This window comes from Callithrix jacchus, chromosome 22 (genome assembly GCF_049354715.1).
Source record: "Callithrix jacchus isolate 240 chromosome 22, calJac240_pri, whole genome shotgun sequence".
In the NCBI taxonomy this organism is placed as follows: Eukaryota; Metazoa; Chordata; class Mammalia; order Primates; family Cebidae; genus Callithrix; species Callithrix jacchus.
The window spans coordinates 3,727,645-3,743,866 of record NC_133523.1 but is presented as its reverse complement, the minus strand read 5'-3'; the positions used below and the strand labels follow the sequence as shown (position 1 = coordinate 3,743,866).

Sequence of the window (16,222 nt, the reverse complement as noted above, 5' to 3'; positions counted from 1 at the left end):
TGATATTCGAATTTTTCAATAAGCAATCCATGCACATGAGAACAAATCCAACCCTTTTTTTATTAAGTTCCGGGATCCAAGCCTCCCCCACCAACCCCCCCCTTTTTTTTTTTTGAAACGGAATTGCAGGCACCTGCCATGACGTCTGCCTAAGTTTTGTAATTTTAGTAGAGACGGGGTTTCACCGTGTTGGCTCGAGAGGAGCACTTGACCTTGTGATCCTCCCACCGCCTCTCAAAGCGCCGGGGTTACAGGCGTGAGTCACCGCGCTCGGCCTCTTTTATTTATTTATTTTTTTTATTTTTGAGACAGAGTGTTGCTCTGTTGCCCAGGCTGGAGTGCAGTGGCCTGATCTTGACTCACTGCAACCTGTGACTCCCCAGGTTCAAGCGATTCTCCTGCCTCAGCCTCCCCGCTAGCTGGGATTACAGGCACTCACCACCACGTCTGGCTGATTTTTGTATTTTGGTAGAGACAGAGTTTCGCTGGGTTGGCCTGGCTGGTCTTGAACTGCTGACCTCGTGATCTGCTTGCCTCGATCTCCCAAAGTGCTGGGATTACAGGCGTGAGACACCGCGCCCGGTCTTTAAAGGATTTTATTAAGAAAGCAAAACCAGATTAAAAACTCATCCCCCAGGCTGGGCGCGGTGGCTCATGCCTGTAAATCCCAGCACTTTGGGAGGCCGTGGGGATCGGATCACAACGTCAGGAGTTCGAGACCAGACTGGCCAACATCGTGACCTGCCGTCTCTACTAAAAACACAAAAATTAGCCGGGTATGGTGGTGTGCACCTGTAATCCCAGCTACTCGGGAAGCAGAGGCAGGGGAATCGCTTGAATCAGGGAGGTGGAGGTTGTGGTGAACTGACATCTCGTCACGGCACTGCAGCCTGGCAAGAGAGGCAGACTCCATCTCAAGAAAAGAAAAGAAAAGAAAAAAAAAAAAACCCTCATTCCCCAAATGGCGCATGCGCTTGCCTTGTAACAATATTAGACACGTCTGGGACACAGGTGTAGGTGGTTAAGAACCCCTAGCGCTCACCTCTGCTCTCTGCCACTCCCTCTGCCTTTCAGAGCATTTCAATCCGTTCAGTTTTCCCCTGGGTTAAATGGTGATAGCAAGATCAATCATCGATTAAATGAAAGCCAAGGTTGATGGCGCTTTGTAAAGCACAGTGCCCGAAGCATCTGCAAGGGGGAGGCATGTTCAGGTTTATTTTAGAGTCCAGCCTGGAATTTGCATTTCTTTTTGTGGTCCCCACACCTCCCCCTCTCCCAGCCCAGGAAGAACACTGCGGTCGCTCTCCTGTTTCACAAAGTGAGTTTAGGGAAAGGTTTACCGCAGGGGATTCGTTTGCATCGTGCCAGAAATACTGAGTGCCTACTACGTGCAAAACGTTGGCTGGACTCTTCATAGCGAATAGAGATACTCATTGAACGCCAATTCATTCCCTCGAGCCAAAGATAGGAAATACATTCAACTGTTTCTTAGGGTCAGATTAGGACACAAATGCTGAACAGTCTTCCTGCGCCGCCTCCTGGAGAGGAAATGAAATAGAAAATGAAGTTGCGCCAGTAAGGCCCTTAGCCGGGGTGCCCGGGACATGGTAAAACAGTCCTGACATAAGTAACTTTTATTAATAGCAATGTTAGCTAATTAAAATAGCGTTTATTGAGCGTTGGATATCAGGCACGGTGCTAATTCTTTTAGATATAGTTTGTTTTACTCTCCCCCAAACAATAGGGTGGTATTGATCACCCTCGATTTGCAGACGAGGAAACTGAGGCACAGATAAATCCTGGTAGCTCTTAGAAGAAACACGCAGTGTAGTCAAGCTAGCAAGGTGTTCACTGCTGTTTCTACAAAACCCCTCACAATGCCTGGTGCGGAGAAGCTCAGCATGCATCTGTGGGATCAGTGATTTCGATGCCTGCTTCTTCCTTTTTTTTTTTTTTTTTTTTTTTTCCGGGACGGAGTTTCGCTCTTGTTGCCCAGGCTGAAGTGCAATGGCGCGATCTCGTCTCACTGAAACCTCCGCCGCCTCCTGGATTCAAGCCATTCTCCTGCCTCAGCCTCCCGAGCAGCTGGGATTACAGGCGCCTGCCACCGCGCCAGCGAATTTTCCTGTATTTTTAGTAGAGACGGGGGTTTCTCCATGTTGGCCAGGCAGGTCTCGAACTTCTGACCTCAGGTGATCCACCCGCCTCGGCCATCGAAAGTGCTGGGATTACGGATCCACCGCGCCCGGCCCCTTATAAAGCTTTGTGTTTTGAAATAATTACAGGCAAGGAGTTGCAAAAACAGTGGACTGGTCGCGAGTGTCCTTTTTCCTTGGTTTCTCCCGGGAGGATCGTCTTACATAACAATGGCCAAACCTGGAAAATGAGTTGGGTGTAATCCACAGACTCTCTTCAGCTTGTCATGGGGGTTTTAATAGAAGTGCTGGACATTTTGCAAGCTAATATCGTTGCTATGGTTTCATTCTCAGTTAAAACGGCGCTCTCTGCTTTGTGCACCTGAAGACTTGCACACCAAGGGCGACCACAACAGCCCCCGAGACGTCCAGTCTGTATCCAAGAGCAGCCGTGCCGGCGCTGAAGGGGTCAACAGGAGACCCTTCCCCCGTGCGCCTGCGCGGCGACGCTTCGCCCCGCCTCCGCAGAGCGGTCACATGACCCGCCCAACCGGCGTCCGCCTATAAATTGCTGAGTGTTGACGTCAGCGTTCTCTTCCGCCGTCGTCGCCGCCATAATCGGCGCGACTCGTTTCTTTCGGATCTACCTGGAAGAATCCACCGCCATCCGCCACCATGGTGAGTAACTCTGCCTCACTGGTGCTCTAGAACGGCGGCGGGGCCTCCGCGGGGCCGACGCTGCCTAGTCTGGGACGCTGGGGCTGTCCGCGCCTGGAGGAGACGTGGAGCCGGCGGGACCGGAGGAGCCGGGGCTGGGGAAGCGGCCGCCGCCATGTCTGTGCGCCGCGCTGTTCGCCGAGCCCCTTCTCCGCTTCCGGGGACGCCGTAACCTTGCCTGGAGCCGGCTGGAGCTGGGGTAGCGGCGGGGGTGGGGGTGGGGAACGATGATGTGGCAGGTGTTGTAATGGCGGGCGCCGCGGTGGAAGCGGGGAGACGGGGAAGCGCCTTATGTAACCCCGCGGGCCGCAAGTTTGAGATCGATTTTCTGCCGGAGGACGAGGGGCGGCAGAGAAATGGCAGAACGAGCAAAGCCCGCTTTCCTCTCCCAATACCCGCTGCCGTCGGCCCTAGGCGCTTGTCCTTCCCGTGACTCCCAGACGTGCAGTCTGTATTTGAGACACGAGGTGTAGGCTGGTGCCTTAGGGCCGTTCAGGCTCCGCGTTGTGTCTCCGGCTGGGTGGTCTTGTCTCATCATCCCCCTTGCTGGGGGGGTGACCTGGCATTTTATAATGGAGCTTTTTCTTCGGGGAAGCCTGGGTGGCCTGGTGACAACGTGGAGGGAGGGGGCTTTGGGAGCGGGTCCATTCCTTATGCGTTTGACCCTAAACACTCCTTAGCATCGTGTTTGGTATCAAGGAATTGCGTTGCCACCCGGTTTTATTCCCGAGGAGTTTTGTTTCTGGGTTGTCAATCCTGAATGACCCCTATTAACGGTGGTTCTTTGGGAGATTTCGTGGTGATTCCCAAGGGGTGTTAGGGTGGCAAGATTGGATGGCCTTGGGGCACTCTAGCGACAACCCCCTCCTGGCCTTGGGCCTGGTGTTCCGTTTGGACTGAATGCTCCATGCCAAGCTGTGTTCCTGGGAGTGGCGAGCTTGTCTGAGCCTCCCCTCCTTGCCCAGGTGAACTTCACGGTAGACCAGATTCGCGCCATCATGGACAAGAAGGCCAATATCCGCAACATGTCTGTCATTGCCCACGTGGACCACGGCAAGTCCACGCTGACAGACTCCCTGGTGTGCAAGGCTGGCATCATCGCCTCTGCCCGGGCCGGGGAGACACGCTTCACTGACACCCGGAAGGATGAGCAGGAGCGCTGTATCACCATCAAGTCAACGTGAGCGCCCGTGCCCTCTGCACCCTGGCAGGAGGTGCTGGCCTGGTAGCTGGAGGCCACCAGGCCAGGGTCGGGGGGGGGGAGACTAGGCAGTGTCTGTTTCCCTTGGTTTTTTTCATTTCTGGGAAGAATGGGTGACGTTCAGTCCAGCAAGACAGGTTGGAGAGGCCCAGGGATAGGGGACTGGGAGCTGGAGGGGTGTCTTGAGGAGGGAGCTTAACTCTGGTCTCCCTCCCTGGGGGACTTTTTTCTGCTCCTGAAATTTCTGGAGATTTGTTGTCACGTCTGGGAGGGGAGGGTGTTCCTGGCACTAGGGATGCTGGGAAACTCCTGTCTGTCACACTCGGAAGGGGATGGCGTTCCTGGCATGAGGAGTGCTGGGAAACTCCTGTGTTGCACAGGACAGCATTTATTTCATGACAGTTTCTGGCCCCTGATGTGAGCAGGGTGAGTCTGAAAGGTGAGAGCAGAGCTCAGTGACCCCAGCTGCTCTCACCTTTCAGTTCTGGGTTGGTGCCAGTGTGAGGGTTTTCCACTTAAGCTTTTCATTTTTGCTGGAGGTGGGGGAGAAATGAGTAGGGAAGGGTTGGAGTCTCTGGAGGCTTTGGCTGTCTAGCTGGGTCTTTTACTTGTTACTTTGAGTTGGGCGTGATGAGTCTTGGGGAACCAAGTCGGCTGGGAGGGGGGTCTGGACAGGCGGACTTTGGCTCTTGAGGAGCTGTCTATGGAGCTTGTACCAGGAGTTTCCTGTCTTGGGGAGAAAGGACTGCAGAGGCAAATGACAAGGGTGGGTTGGTTCTTGTGGGAGCCTCTCCAGGGATGAGTCATGGAGGGAGGAGCAGCCTGACTTCTGACAGCATCCCAGCCTCCGTGGGCCAGGTGTGGCTCCTGTCCCCTGACCGGTCCCTCCCTCCCTCCCTCAGTGCCATCTCCCTCTTCTACGAGCTCTCGGAGAACGACTTGAACTTCATCAAGCAGAGCAAGGATGGCGCTGGCTTCCTCATCAACCTCATTGACTCCCCCGGGCACGTGGACTTCTCCTCGGAGGTGACTGCTGCCCTCCGAGTCACTGACGGCGCCTTGGTGGTGGTGGACTGCGTGTCAGGTAAGCATGGAGTCCTGAGGCAGGGCCCAGAATCCGGGGCTGTCCCAGCTTGAGGATGACAGCGCGCCTGGTCCCCTGCGTCCCCAGGCGTGTGCGTGCAGACCGAGACGGTGCTGCGGCAGGCCATTGCTGAGCGCATCAAGCCCGTGCTGATGATGAACAAGATGGACCGCGCCCTGCTGGAGCTGCAGCTGGAGCCCGAGGAGCTCTACCAGACCTTCCAGCGCATCGTGGAGAATGTGAACGTCATCATTTCCACCTACGGCGAGGGCGAGAGCGGCCCCATGGGCAACATCATGGTACGTACGGCCTTCCCCGGCTGCGTGTGCTTCCACAGCGGGATTTTCAGGAGCTGTTGGGAGACAGAGGAGACTTGAAAGGACCAAAAGTGTGTCATTGGCAGGATTAATGGGGTGACAGAGAAGGGGGCTGGCATGTTCTAAACCGACCTGACTAGCCCTTGATCTTTGGGCAGCCAGAGGCGATGGGCTCAGGGAACGGCGCCCCTGGGTGGTGGAGGGACTCCAGGCGGGGCTGGCCCCTTGTTCGTGATGACTGACCATTTCTTCACTTTGACCTGATATCTGCTGAAGAAATCCAGTGTCTGAGACTTGCACCCCTGGTGCTCGGCCTGCAGCTGCCGGCGCTGCCCAGGGCCGCTGCTCACTGCTGCCTCCTGCCTCTCATGCTTTCAGATTGATCCTGTCCTTGGGACTGTGGGCTTCGGGTCTGGCCTCCACGGGTGGGCCTTCACCCTGAAGCAGTTTGCCGAGATGTATGTGGCCAAGTTTGCTGCCAAGGGGGAGGGCCAGCTGGGGCCTGCCGAGCGGGCCAAGAAAGTGGAGGACATGATGAAGAAGCTGTGGGGTGACAGGTGAGCCCCACGGGATATGGTGGGGAGTTGCTGACACCTGAGGGGGTGGCAGTGATGCAGGGTTATGGTGCAGTATTCACAGCACGGCTGGTGCCCACCAGTCACCCTACAGAGCCCTGCCCAAGTTGTAGGGGTGTGGTGTGGTGTGGTCACAGTGCGGCTCAAGCCCATTAGTTGCCCCACAGTCCTGCCCAAGCATGTCCCCTTGGCAGCCCTGACTTGTTTTGACCTGGTTTCTGCCCACCAGGTACTTTGACCCCGCCACTGGCAAGTTCAGCAAGTCCGCCAGCAGCCCTGATGGGAAGAAGCTGCCTCGCACCTTCTGCCAGCTGATCCTGGACCCCATCTTCAAGGTAGGTGGGAGGGCTGCACCAGCACCCTGCGCTGTGTGCCAGTGGGACTATTGGCCCTTGGATGTGGGGGCTCCCTTGCTTCCCTGTCAGCCGACTGGGCCCATCTCCCCATGGGGCAGGCGTGAGACAGGAGGCACAGCTCCTAACTGAGGTGGAGTCAGGGCTCCTCTCCCGAGATCTGGACTGCAAGGCCAGAGCCTTGGGACTGCCCTGTTAAGCGGGGGTGGATGACCAGGGGCTTTGGTTACAGGTGACCATTCAGTGGCTAAGTTAGGGCTGTGCACTCGTCTAGAAGTCAGAATGGGCTCTCTGCTCTTCCATGGCGTCTCCTCCAGGTCCTGATCTGCTCAGCTGGCCCTGGTGGCAGGCCACGCTTGCTCCCGCTCCTGCGTTGCCCTCGCGCTGGCCCAGGTCTCTTGAGGAATCAGCACCAGCTGTCCTCGGGCTGTTCCCAAACGTGCTTTCTTGTCTCTGGGCGAATTTAGGTGTTCGATGCGATCATGAATTTCAAGAAGGAGGAGACGGCAAAGCTGATAGAGAAGCTGGATATCAAGCTGGACAGCGAGGACAAGGACAAGGAAGGCAAACCCCTGTTGAAGGTGCGGCCCAGGCCTGGCCTCGGGATGGCAGTGCATGCTGCATCCTCCGGTGCTCCGACAGCGCAGGCCCGGGGCCGGGGTCCTCAGCTGGGCAGGAATGGCGGCCTCCCCTTTAGGCTCTGGGTGGTGCTGAGGTCACATCCCAGCAGCCAGCCCCATCTGGGAAAGGTGTGGGTGAGGGCCTCGGCAGGTGTGTGCCTGGCCTCTGCTGCCTTCCAGGAGGGGCGTGCTGGGGGAGAAGGCGGCTCCTGACTTGGGCTTCCTTGGCTCGTGCACGGGGCTGTCCTGGGCGTCACATGTGTCTCACGCGCTGTCCTCTGCCCCGCAGGCTGTGATGCGCCGCTGGCTGCCCGCTGGAGACGCCTTGTTGCAGATGATCACCATACACCTGCCCTCCCCTGTGACAGCCCAGAAGTACCGCTGTGAGCTCCTGTATGAGGGGCCCCCGGACGACGAGGCTGCTATGGGTATGTGGTCCTGGGGGCCAGGCCTGAGCTGCAGCTTGAGGCTGTGGCCGGAAGACTGGACATTGCCAAGGTTGCTTGGGCTGCGGGGTTCCAAAAGGACGAGCCGAGCTGGAATGAACCTCTGGCTTTCCTCTGTTTGTCAGGCATTAAAAGCTGTGACCCCAAAGGCCCCCTTATGATGTATATTTCCAAAATGGTGCCAACCTCCGACAAAGGTCGGTTCTATGCCTTTGGACGGGTCTTCTCGGGGCTGGTCTCTACCGGCCTGAAGGTCAGGATCATGGGGCCAAACTACACCCCCGGGAAGAAGGAGGACCTCTACCTGAAGCCCATCCAGAGGTGAGTGGCTGGGTGATGGCCCGTCAGGAGCATCGAGGGAGTGCAGGGTGACACTTGTGCTAGTCATGGCTTTTGTCGTCATGGCCTAGCGGGGGAATCCCTGGAGCATAGCAAACCTTAGCTCATTTGTGTCCCTGGGCTCCAAGTTGGTAGCAGCAGTCTTGTTCCATACCCAGGGAGAGGGCAGCAGTTAACTCCAAAGAGGATGTGTTTCCTGGCAGCCCCCACGCAGCAGTCGGGGCCTTGTGGCAGCTGCCTGCCTTGGGACCAGGCAGGAGGGCCACCAACTCTGGGAGGTACCCACCCTGGACCTAGAGGATCCAGCAGAACCATGGCCTTCTGCTTCTTCCCAGAACAATCCTGATGATGGGCCGCTACGTGGAGCCCATCGAGGATGTGCCTTGTGGGAACATTGTGGGCCTGGTGGGTGTGGACCAGTTCCTGGTGAAGACGGGCACCATCACCACCTTCGAGCATGCCCACAACATGCGTGTGATGAAGTTCAGCGTCAGCCCCGTCGTCAGGGTGGCCGTGGAGGCCAAGAACCCGGCTGACCTGCCCAAGCTTGTGGAGGGTCTGAAGAGGCTGGCCAAGTCCGACCCCATGGTGCAGGTGGGCGCGGAGTGCACTCGCTGTGGGTAGACCCTCGGAGGGGGTCAGCTTAGGGCCTCGTCTGTAGCTGTGTGGATTGCTGTGGTTATAAGATTGGAAAGGAGGGATTCCTAGCTGTGTGGAAAACTGCTTGAGTGGGGATCATGCCTCGAAGCTGGAAGTCCTATAGATGGGTACTCCTGCCTAGTACCACCCTCTCCTAGGCTGCTCTGCGCATGTGCACTGTAGCCTGTGGTCTTAGGTTTCTTCAGTTCATACTGAGAAGCAGCACAAAGTGTCTGGGCTTTGTGCTGTCTCCGATGGTCCCAGGATCCCAGCACCTTCCTCTGAAATCTTGTCCTGTTAGAGTCCAGCTTCTCCCCAGCTAAAGGGAACCAGGGAGCCTATTCCCAGCCCCGCAGCCCGCACCCCACGCTGCTGCTGACACGTGTCCCTTTCAGTGCATCATCGAGGAGTCCGGAGAGCACATCATTGCGGGTGCTGGCGAGCTGCACCTGGAGATCTGCCTCAAGGACCTAGAAGAGGACCATGCCTGCATCCCCATCAAGGTGAGCTTGGAGCACCAGTGATCGGCTGTCCCCGTGCCCCCCAGGCTGAGACAGTCTGTTTCCACTGCGTTCTGGGCACTCAATCCCACTCTCAGCTTTAAAGCTGAGCTGGGCTCTGCACAGGCTCCTAGACTTGATTTTGGCCTTGGTCTTCATTAGGGTCTTCTGCAGACGAGTGGGACTGTTTTGTTTTGAGATGGTGTCTCGTTCCAGTCCTGGATGGTGGAGCGCAGTGGCGCCATCGCTGCTCAATGCAGTTGCCATCTCCTGACTTCAAGCGATTCTCCCGCCTCACTTTCCCAAGTAGCTGAGATTACAGGTGCCTGCCACCACGCTCAGCTGATTTTTGTATGCTTATTGGAGGCTGGATTTCACCATGTTAGCCAGGCTAGTCTAGAACGCCTGACTTCGTGATCCACCTGCCTTGGTCCTCCCCAAGCTGCTAGGACTATAGGCATGAGCCACCGTGCCCAGCCAGCGGAGCCGACTGAGTTCCTCACAGACCGCTCATCCCACTGGCTTCTGTCCACAAACATAAATGCTCAGTGCGGTCGGGCCAGGCCTGCTCCAGACCTGGTTTCTCGCCCATGGATGCTTAGAATTGGGCAAGCCCATGGTTGTCTGTGCCGGAGAGCTCAGTGGAGCCCTGCTCCTTGTCCCAGGTGGCGGTGAGATACGTTTGCCGGTGCATCACTTGACACCTTGATTCTGACTGGTGTGACTCTGCCAGGCTGTATTAAGTCTGCCTTGCTGAGAAAATCTTTTTAAGGATGCCTCTGCGTGTTAAGTTCCTGCTTTCTCCAGGCAGGTGTGTGACCTTTTTCTTCTTTCTGCAGAAATCTGACCCTGTCGTCTCTTACCGTGAGACGGTCAGTGAAGAGTCCAACGTGCTCTGTCTCTCCAAGTCCCCCAACAAGCACAACCGGCTGTACATGAAGGCACGGCCCTTCCCCGATGGCCTGGCTGAGGACATTGACAAGGGTGAGGTGTCTGCCCGCCAGGAGCTCAAGCAGCGGGCGCGCTACCTGGCTGAGAAGTACGAGTGGGATGTGGCTGAGGCCCGAAAGATCTGGTGCTTTGGGCCCGACGGCACCGGCCCCAACATCCTCACCGACATCACCAAGGGCGTGCAGTACCTCAACGAGATCAAGGACAGCGTGGTGGCCGGCTTCCAGTGGGCCACCAAGGAGGTGAGGCACAGCCACCATAGGCAGGCCACACCCATGCTTCCAGCGTCTTGAAGGGACCTTAGGGTCCTGCCTTCTGGGACAAGGGACCCTGGGGCTGAGGTGGGCAAGACCAGTTCCCTTAGTGGAGACCTGCAGGGCTTGGCATGGGGAGGGAGGGCAACAGCCAGGGTGCATTCAGCCCTAGACGGCGGCTCTCCCCTTGCCCAGGGTGCACTTTGTGAGGAGAACATGCGGGGCGTGCGCTTCGACGTCCATGACGTGACCCTGCATGCCGACGCCATCCACCGCGGGGGTGGTCAGATCATCCCCACGGCGCGGCGCTGCCTCTACGCCAGTGTGCTGACCGCCCAGCCGCGCCTCATGGAGCCCATCTACTTGGTGGAGATCCAGGTGAGGCCCCCCACCCGCCTCTCCCCTGCCCCTGTCCTGCCTGACGGCCATTGACAGTATCTCTTCCACTCCGGCAGTGCCCAGAGCAGGTGGTCGGTGGCATCTATGGGGTGTTGAACAGGAAGCGGGGCCATGTGTTTGAGGAGTCTCAGGTGGCCGGTACCCCCATGTTTGTCGTCAAGGCATACCTGCCCGTCAATGAGTCCTTCGGTGAGTTCCGGCCTGGCGTGGCCCACAGAGCCCAGCAAGCAAGGGAGGTGGGACAGAGGCCCAGTTAAGCTGAGCAGGGGGTTAAAGGAGGTGGCCGATGGGGCATGTGACCCCAAAATCACTCAATTCACCAGGGAGGGCACTCTCATCTTCAGGGTGAGAAGGACTCGGCCAGTAGAGCAGCTGAGCTGTTGGCACAGAGTCGTCCAGAATGATCAGGGGCATGAGTCCCAGGAGGGGCCTTTGAGCAGGCCCTTGGTGAAGTGCTGGGCACCAGGCTGAGTCTCTGGTCTGCAGGGTGACTGGCTGAGGAAGCATCTTCTCCCGCCTGCCACCTTCCTGGCGGCCCAGTGAGCCTCTTGCTTCCCTCTGCAGGCTTCACCGCCGACCTGAGGTCTAACACGGGCGGTCAGGCCTTCCCCCAGTGCGTGTTCGACCACTGGCAGATCCTGCCTGGAGACCCCTTCGACAACACCAGCCGCCCCAGCCAGGTGGTGGCAGAGACCCGAAAGCGCAAGGGCCTGAAGGAAGGCATCCCGGCCCTGGACAACTTCCTGGACAAATTGTAGGCGGCAACTCCTGCAGCATCTGCCACCCCGGGGACTCACAGCACCCACAGCACCACGTCCTCACGTTCTCAGACAACACCTGGAGACTGTGTCCCGACACAGCGACGCTCCCCTGAGGTTTCTGGGGCCCGCTGCGCGCCATCACTCAACCTCGACACTTGATGCTGTTTCTTTCGATATTTATTTCCAGAGTCCAGAGGCAGCAGACATGCCCTCTTTGCAGGGACTTACTGGGCCTGTGGGGGAGGGGGAGGTGGGATGGGACACCCAACACTTTCCATTTCTTCAGAGGGAAACTCAGATGTCCAAACAAATTTAACAAACGCATTAAGAGGTTTATTTGGGTAATTGGCCCGTTGTGGCTTTTGCCCCAGAAAGGGGAAAGGGACAAGCAGATAGATGATTTCTGGCAGGCAGGAAGTTCTGTGTGGCGTCACCATGCACACCTCCAGCTTGTACCAGTGCCATTGGAATAATAAATCTGCTATGGTGGTGACTCCATGCTGGGTCTTTATTACACTGTCTGAGCAGGGGAGCAGGGGTGCCCTGCACAGCGTTCACCAGAACCTGGAAGGGGACCCGGGCTTTAGTTAGGTGCAGCCTGGGGCTGCCTCTGTTAGAACGTTCTGGAATGGTGAGAATGTCCTACCCCTGTGTCGTTCAGAGAAGCAGCTGCCCGCCTCGTGGGTCTACTGCACACTTGAAGGAGGTCGGATCAGCGTGGTAAAGAACTAGATTACAAGAGGTCACTGTGTTTCCGTGGGCCGTGCAGCTCCCGGAAGGATCTGGAGGCTTCAGCGACCCTCCGACTTGCTCGTGAGCTCACAAGCTCTCTGCCATCAAAGTTTCTGTGGTCCTGACGAGCTTGCTAGAAACCCACCTGCTTGCTTTTAAACTTTCTTTTGAGACAGAGTCTTGCTTTGTCATCTAGGCTGGTGTACGCAGCCTCCACCACCTGGGTTCAAGCATCCCACCTCAGTCAGCCATCCGAGTAGCTGGGACTACAGGCACCAGCTGCCATTCCCAGCTGAGTTTTGTAGAGATGAGGTTTCACCATATTGGCCAGGCTGGTCTCAAACCCTTAACCTTGTGATCTGCCTGCCTCAGCCTCCCAAAGTGCTTGAATTGCAGGTGTGAGCCACCTCACCTAGCTGAGCTCACAAGTTGTGTTCATCAGGTTTCACTGGTCATGTTAGTCCTGACTAGCTCCTGGAAACCCATCGGGTTTTTTTTTTGACAGTCTTGTTCTTGTCAGGGGTGCAGTCAGCTCACTGCAGCCTCCACCTCACTCTTCTGTCTCCGCCTCCTTAGTAGCTGGGACCACAGGCACCCGCCACCACACCCTGCTGATTTTGGTATTTTTAGTAGAGATGGTTTCACCTCGTTGACCAGGCTGGTCTACTCATGACCTAGTGATTTACCCACTTAAGCCTCCCAAAGTGCTGGGATCACAGGCGTGAGCCACCACGGCCTGCCTTTTTAACATTATTTTAGAGGGAAGGTCTCGCTGTCTTCCAGGCCGGGGTCTAGTAGTGTCGCCAGCTCACTGCACCCTCCACCTCCTGGACTCAGTCCTGCTTCAGTCTGCCCAGTAGCTGGGACTAGAGACACGCACCACCATTCCCAGCTAATTTTGAGAGGGCATTTTGCTCTGGCCATGCTGGTGTTGAGCTGACCTCAAGTCTGTCCACCTCAGCCTCCCAAAGTTCAGTGAGTTAACAGGTGTGAGCCACTGTGCCTGCCTAATTTTACTTGTTCGTAGTGATGAGGTCTGACTTGTCCAGGCTGGTCAGGGTCTCCTGGGCTCAAGCGGTCCTCCTGCCTCCGCCTCTGAAAGTGCTGGGATTTCATGTGTGAGCTGTGACACCCAGCCTCATTTGTTCTCTTAAGTGGTGCCTAAGATGTTAGTAGGCCCAGTCTCGTCAGTACTAGTAAGAAGAAGGTCAACATCATTTTTCACCTTTTTCTTTGTCCTCAGGATGGCAGGTGGGGACTATGGAGTAGTGCTGTGGGTTCCTGGCGAGAGGGAGGGGCCACTCTGGCCCTCCACTGCCAAGGCTAAGCTTCAGCTAAGGCCTTGCCCACATGCGGGTGTACCTGAGATTTGGTGTGGCTGTCCCAGTTGAATTGGGGCCAGAACTGACATTTCCCAGTAGCAAGGGGTAACTTCGATTACTCTTTTGAGAGGGTGAGTCTCATTCTGTCGCCCAGGCTGGGGTGCAGTGGCGTGACCTCTACTCACTACAACCTCCCCCTCCCAGGTTCAAGGGTTCAAGTGACTTACGCTTCATTCTGAGCAACTGGGATTACAGGTGCCAGTCACCCTGTCTGGCTAATTTTTGTATTTTTAGGTGAGCAGGTTTCACCACGTTGGACAGGCTGGTCTCGAACTCATGATGTCAAGAGAGCTGCCCATCTTCGTTATAGGGGTGAGGCACCGCATTAGGCCCTACTGTCTTTTTGTTTGTTTTTGAGGTGGAGTCCTGCTCTGCTGCCAGGTTGGAGAGCAGTGGAACGATCTTGGCTCACTGCAACCTCTGCCTCCCAGGTTCAAGCAATTCTGCCTCAGCGTCCCAAGTAGCTGGGACTACAGGTGTGCACCACCATGCCCAGCTAATTTTTGTATTTTTAGTAGAGATGGGGTTTCCCCATGTTGGCCAGGATGGTCTCGATCTCCTGACCTTGTGATCTGCCCGCCTTGGCCTCCCAAAGTGCTAGGATTACAGGAGTGAGCCATTGCGCCCGGTTTTTTTTTTTTTTTTTTTTTTAGACAGTTTTGCTCATATAACCCAGGCTGGAGTGCAGTGGTGTGATCTCGGCTCACCGCAACCTCTGCCTCCCAGGTTCAAGAAGTTGTCCTGCCTCAGCCTCCTGAGTAGCTGGAATTACAGTCGCCCCCCTTATCACACCTGTCTGATTTTTTTTGTATTTTTGGTAGAGACAGGGTTTCTCCATGTTGGTCAGGCTGGTCTTGAACTCCTGACCTCAGGTGATCTGCTCACCTCGGCCTTCCAAAATGCTGGTATTACAGGTGTGAGTCACTGCGCCTGGTCTGAGGGTCAGAATCTTGTAGCCTCCAGCTGTGTGACTCCTAAACCATAATTTCTCATTTGTGGCTGATTTGTTAGCCCTACAGTCTAGTCCTCAATCAAGAGTCTAGTCCTCAGCCAGCCCTTTTTGGGAAAGGGCTGTTAACCTTTTTTTGTTTGTTTGAGATGAAGTCTCTTGTCTCCCAGACTGGAGTGCAGTGGCTCGATTTCAGCTAATGGCAACCTCCGCCTCCCAGGTTCAAGGGATTCTCTCCTCCTGAGTAGCTGGGATTACAGGCGCCTGCCCAGCACACCTGGCTAATTTTTGTATTTTGAGTAGAGATGGGGTTTCAACATGTCGACCAGTCTGGTCTCGAACACCTGACCTCAGGTGATCCGCCCACCTCGGCCTCCCAAAGTGTTGGGATTACGGGTGTGAGCCACCGTGCCCGGCCATCATCTTTGTTTTAAACTAAGTTCCTCCAGAAGTTAGTTGAGCCTAACCCACGAATGAACAAGGACAGCCTGGAGGTCAGAAGCAAGATGGGGTTGGTGAGGTCAGATCTCTTTCACCGTCTCAGTTACAATTTTGCAATGGCGGTTTCACTGGAAGACTTCCTTTGCGAAATAAGCCAGCATCCAATGCCATGAGACTCAGTAACTTGGGGTCATGGATGTATTTCTAGAGTGGACCCGGGTCCAGTTGACAGTCTGCCCCCTTGTGTCCCCTGTCATTAGGAAACAGGAAGGTTGGCCTTTAGGGCTGGGGTCCAGCTTGTGGCTGCTGATGCTGGCCCCTGTTAGCAACATCATGCTATTGCCGCCTCGGAGGAACGTCTGGATTCAAATATAGATGCTTCTCAGCTGACAATGGGCTCACATCCTGGCAAACCCATTATATGTGTGTGGGTGTATTTTTTGAGACTCAAACGCTTGTTGCCAGGCTGCAGGGTAGTGGCAGGATCTTGGCTCACCACAACCTCTGCCTCTGGGTTTGAACCTCCTGCCTCAGTCTCCCAAGTAGCTGGGAGTACAGGTGCACGCCACCATGCCCAGCTAATTTTTGTACTGTTAACTAGAGATGGGTTTCACCATGTTCGTCAGGGTGGTCTTGATCTCTCGATCTTGTGATCTGCCCACCTTTGCCTCCGAAAGTGCTGGGATTACAGGCATGAGCCGCTGCACCTGGCTATTTTGACACGAATCTTCCTTTAGTCTCCCAAGCTGGAGTGCAATTTTTTGATCTCGGCTCACTGTGACCTCCACCTCTTGGGTTCAAGTGATTCTCTTGCCTCAGCCTCCCGAGTACCTGAGATTACAGACACCCACCATCATGCCTGGCTAATTTTTATATTTTTAGTAAAGGACAGAGTTTGACCATGACCTCAGGTGATCTGCCCACCTTGGCCTCCCAAAGTGTTGGGATTACAGGCATGAGGTACTGTGTCCGGCCTATTTTTTTTCTTTTTTGGGGGGACAGTGTTTCACTCTGTCGCCAGGCACGATCTTGGCTCACTGCAACCTCTACCTCCTTGGTTCAAGCAATTGTCCTGCCTCAGCCTCCCAAGTAGCTGGGATTACAGATGCCTGCCACCACGCCAGGCTAATTTTTGTATTTTTAGTAGAAATGGAGTTTCTACATGTTGTTCAGGCTGATCTCGAACCCATGACCTCAAGTGATCTGCCTGCCTCGGCCTCCCAAAGTGTTGGGATTACAGGCATGAGCCACTATGCCTGGCCAATCCATTGTATGTTGAAATGTAAATTAAAAAATAAATAAAAAATGCATTTAGTACCTGGGTCGGGTAGCCTTGACCTCTGGGGCTCAGGTGATCCTTCCACCTCAGCCTCCTAAAGTGCTGGGATTATTGTCTTCCCAAAATGTTGAACTTTTAAGAGAAGTAA

The 16,222-nt window shown here is 55.6% G+C and overlaps 1 protein-coding gene and 1 non-coding gene across 2 annotated transcripts; both read left to right on the top strand.

Moving 5' to 3' along the window:
• The first annotated feature begins 2,727 nt into the window (after nucleotides 1-2,727).
• EEF2 (eukaryotic translation elongation factor 2) lies at nucleotides 2,728-11,787 on the top strand. Its single transcript, NM_001185044.1, is given in 15 exon segments — nucleotides 2,728-2,813; nucleotides 3,818-4,032; nucleotides 4,956-5,137; nucleotides 5,225-5,436; nucleotides 5,833-6,011; nucleotides 6,259-6,364; nucleotides 6,850-6,963; nucleotides 7,292-7,430; nucleotides 7,574-7,769; nucleotides 8,123-8,381; nucleotides 8,822-8,929; nucleotides 9,766-10,119; nucleotides 10,327-10,509; nucleotides 10,587-10,719; nucleotides 11,095-11,787. Coding segments are annotated over 15 exon segments (2,577 nt in total). The 5' UTR covers nucleotides 2,728-2,810; the 3' UTR covers nucleotides 11,289-11,787.
• Nucleotides 5,682-5,747, top strand: LOC118150374 (small nucleolar RNA SNORD37). The gene has a single exon (XR_004738481.1). It is a non-coding gene; the product is annotated as a small nucleolar RNA SNORD37 (small nucleolar RNA).
• Nucleotides 11,788-16,222: the final 4,435 nt, after the last annotated feature.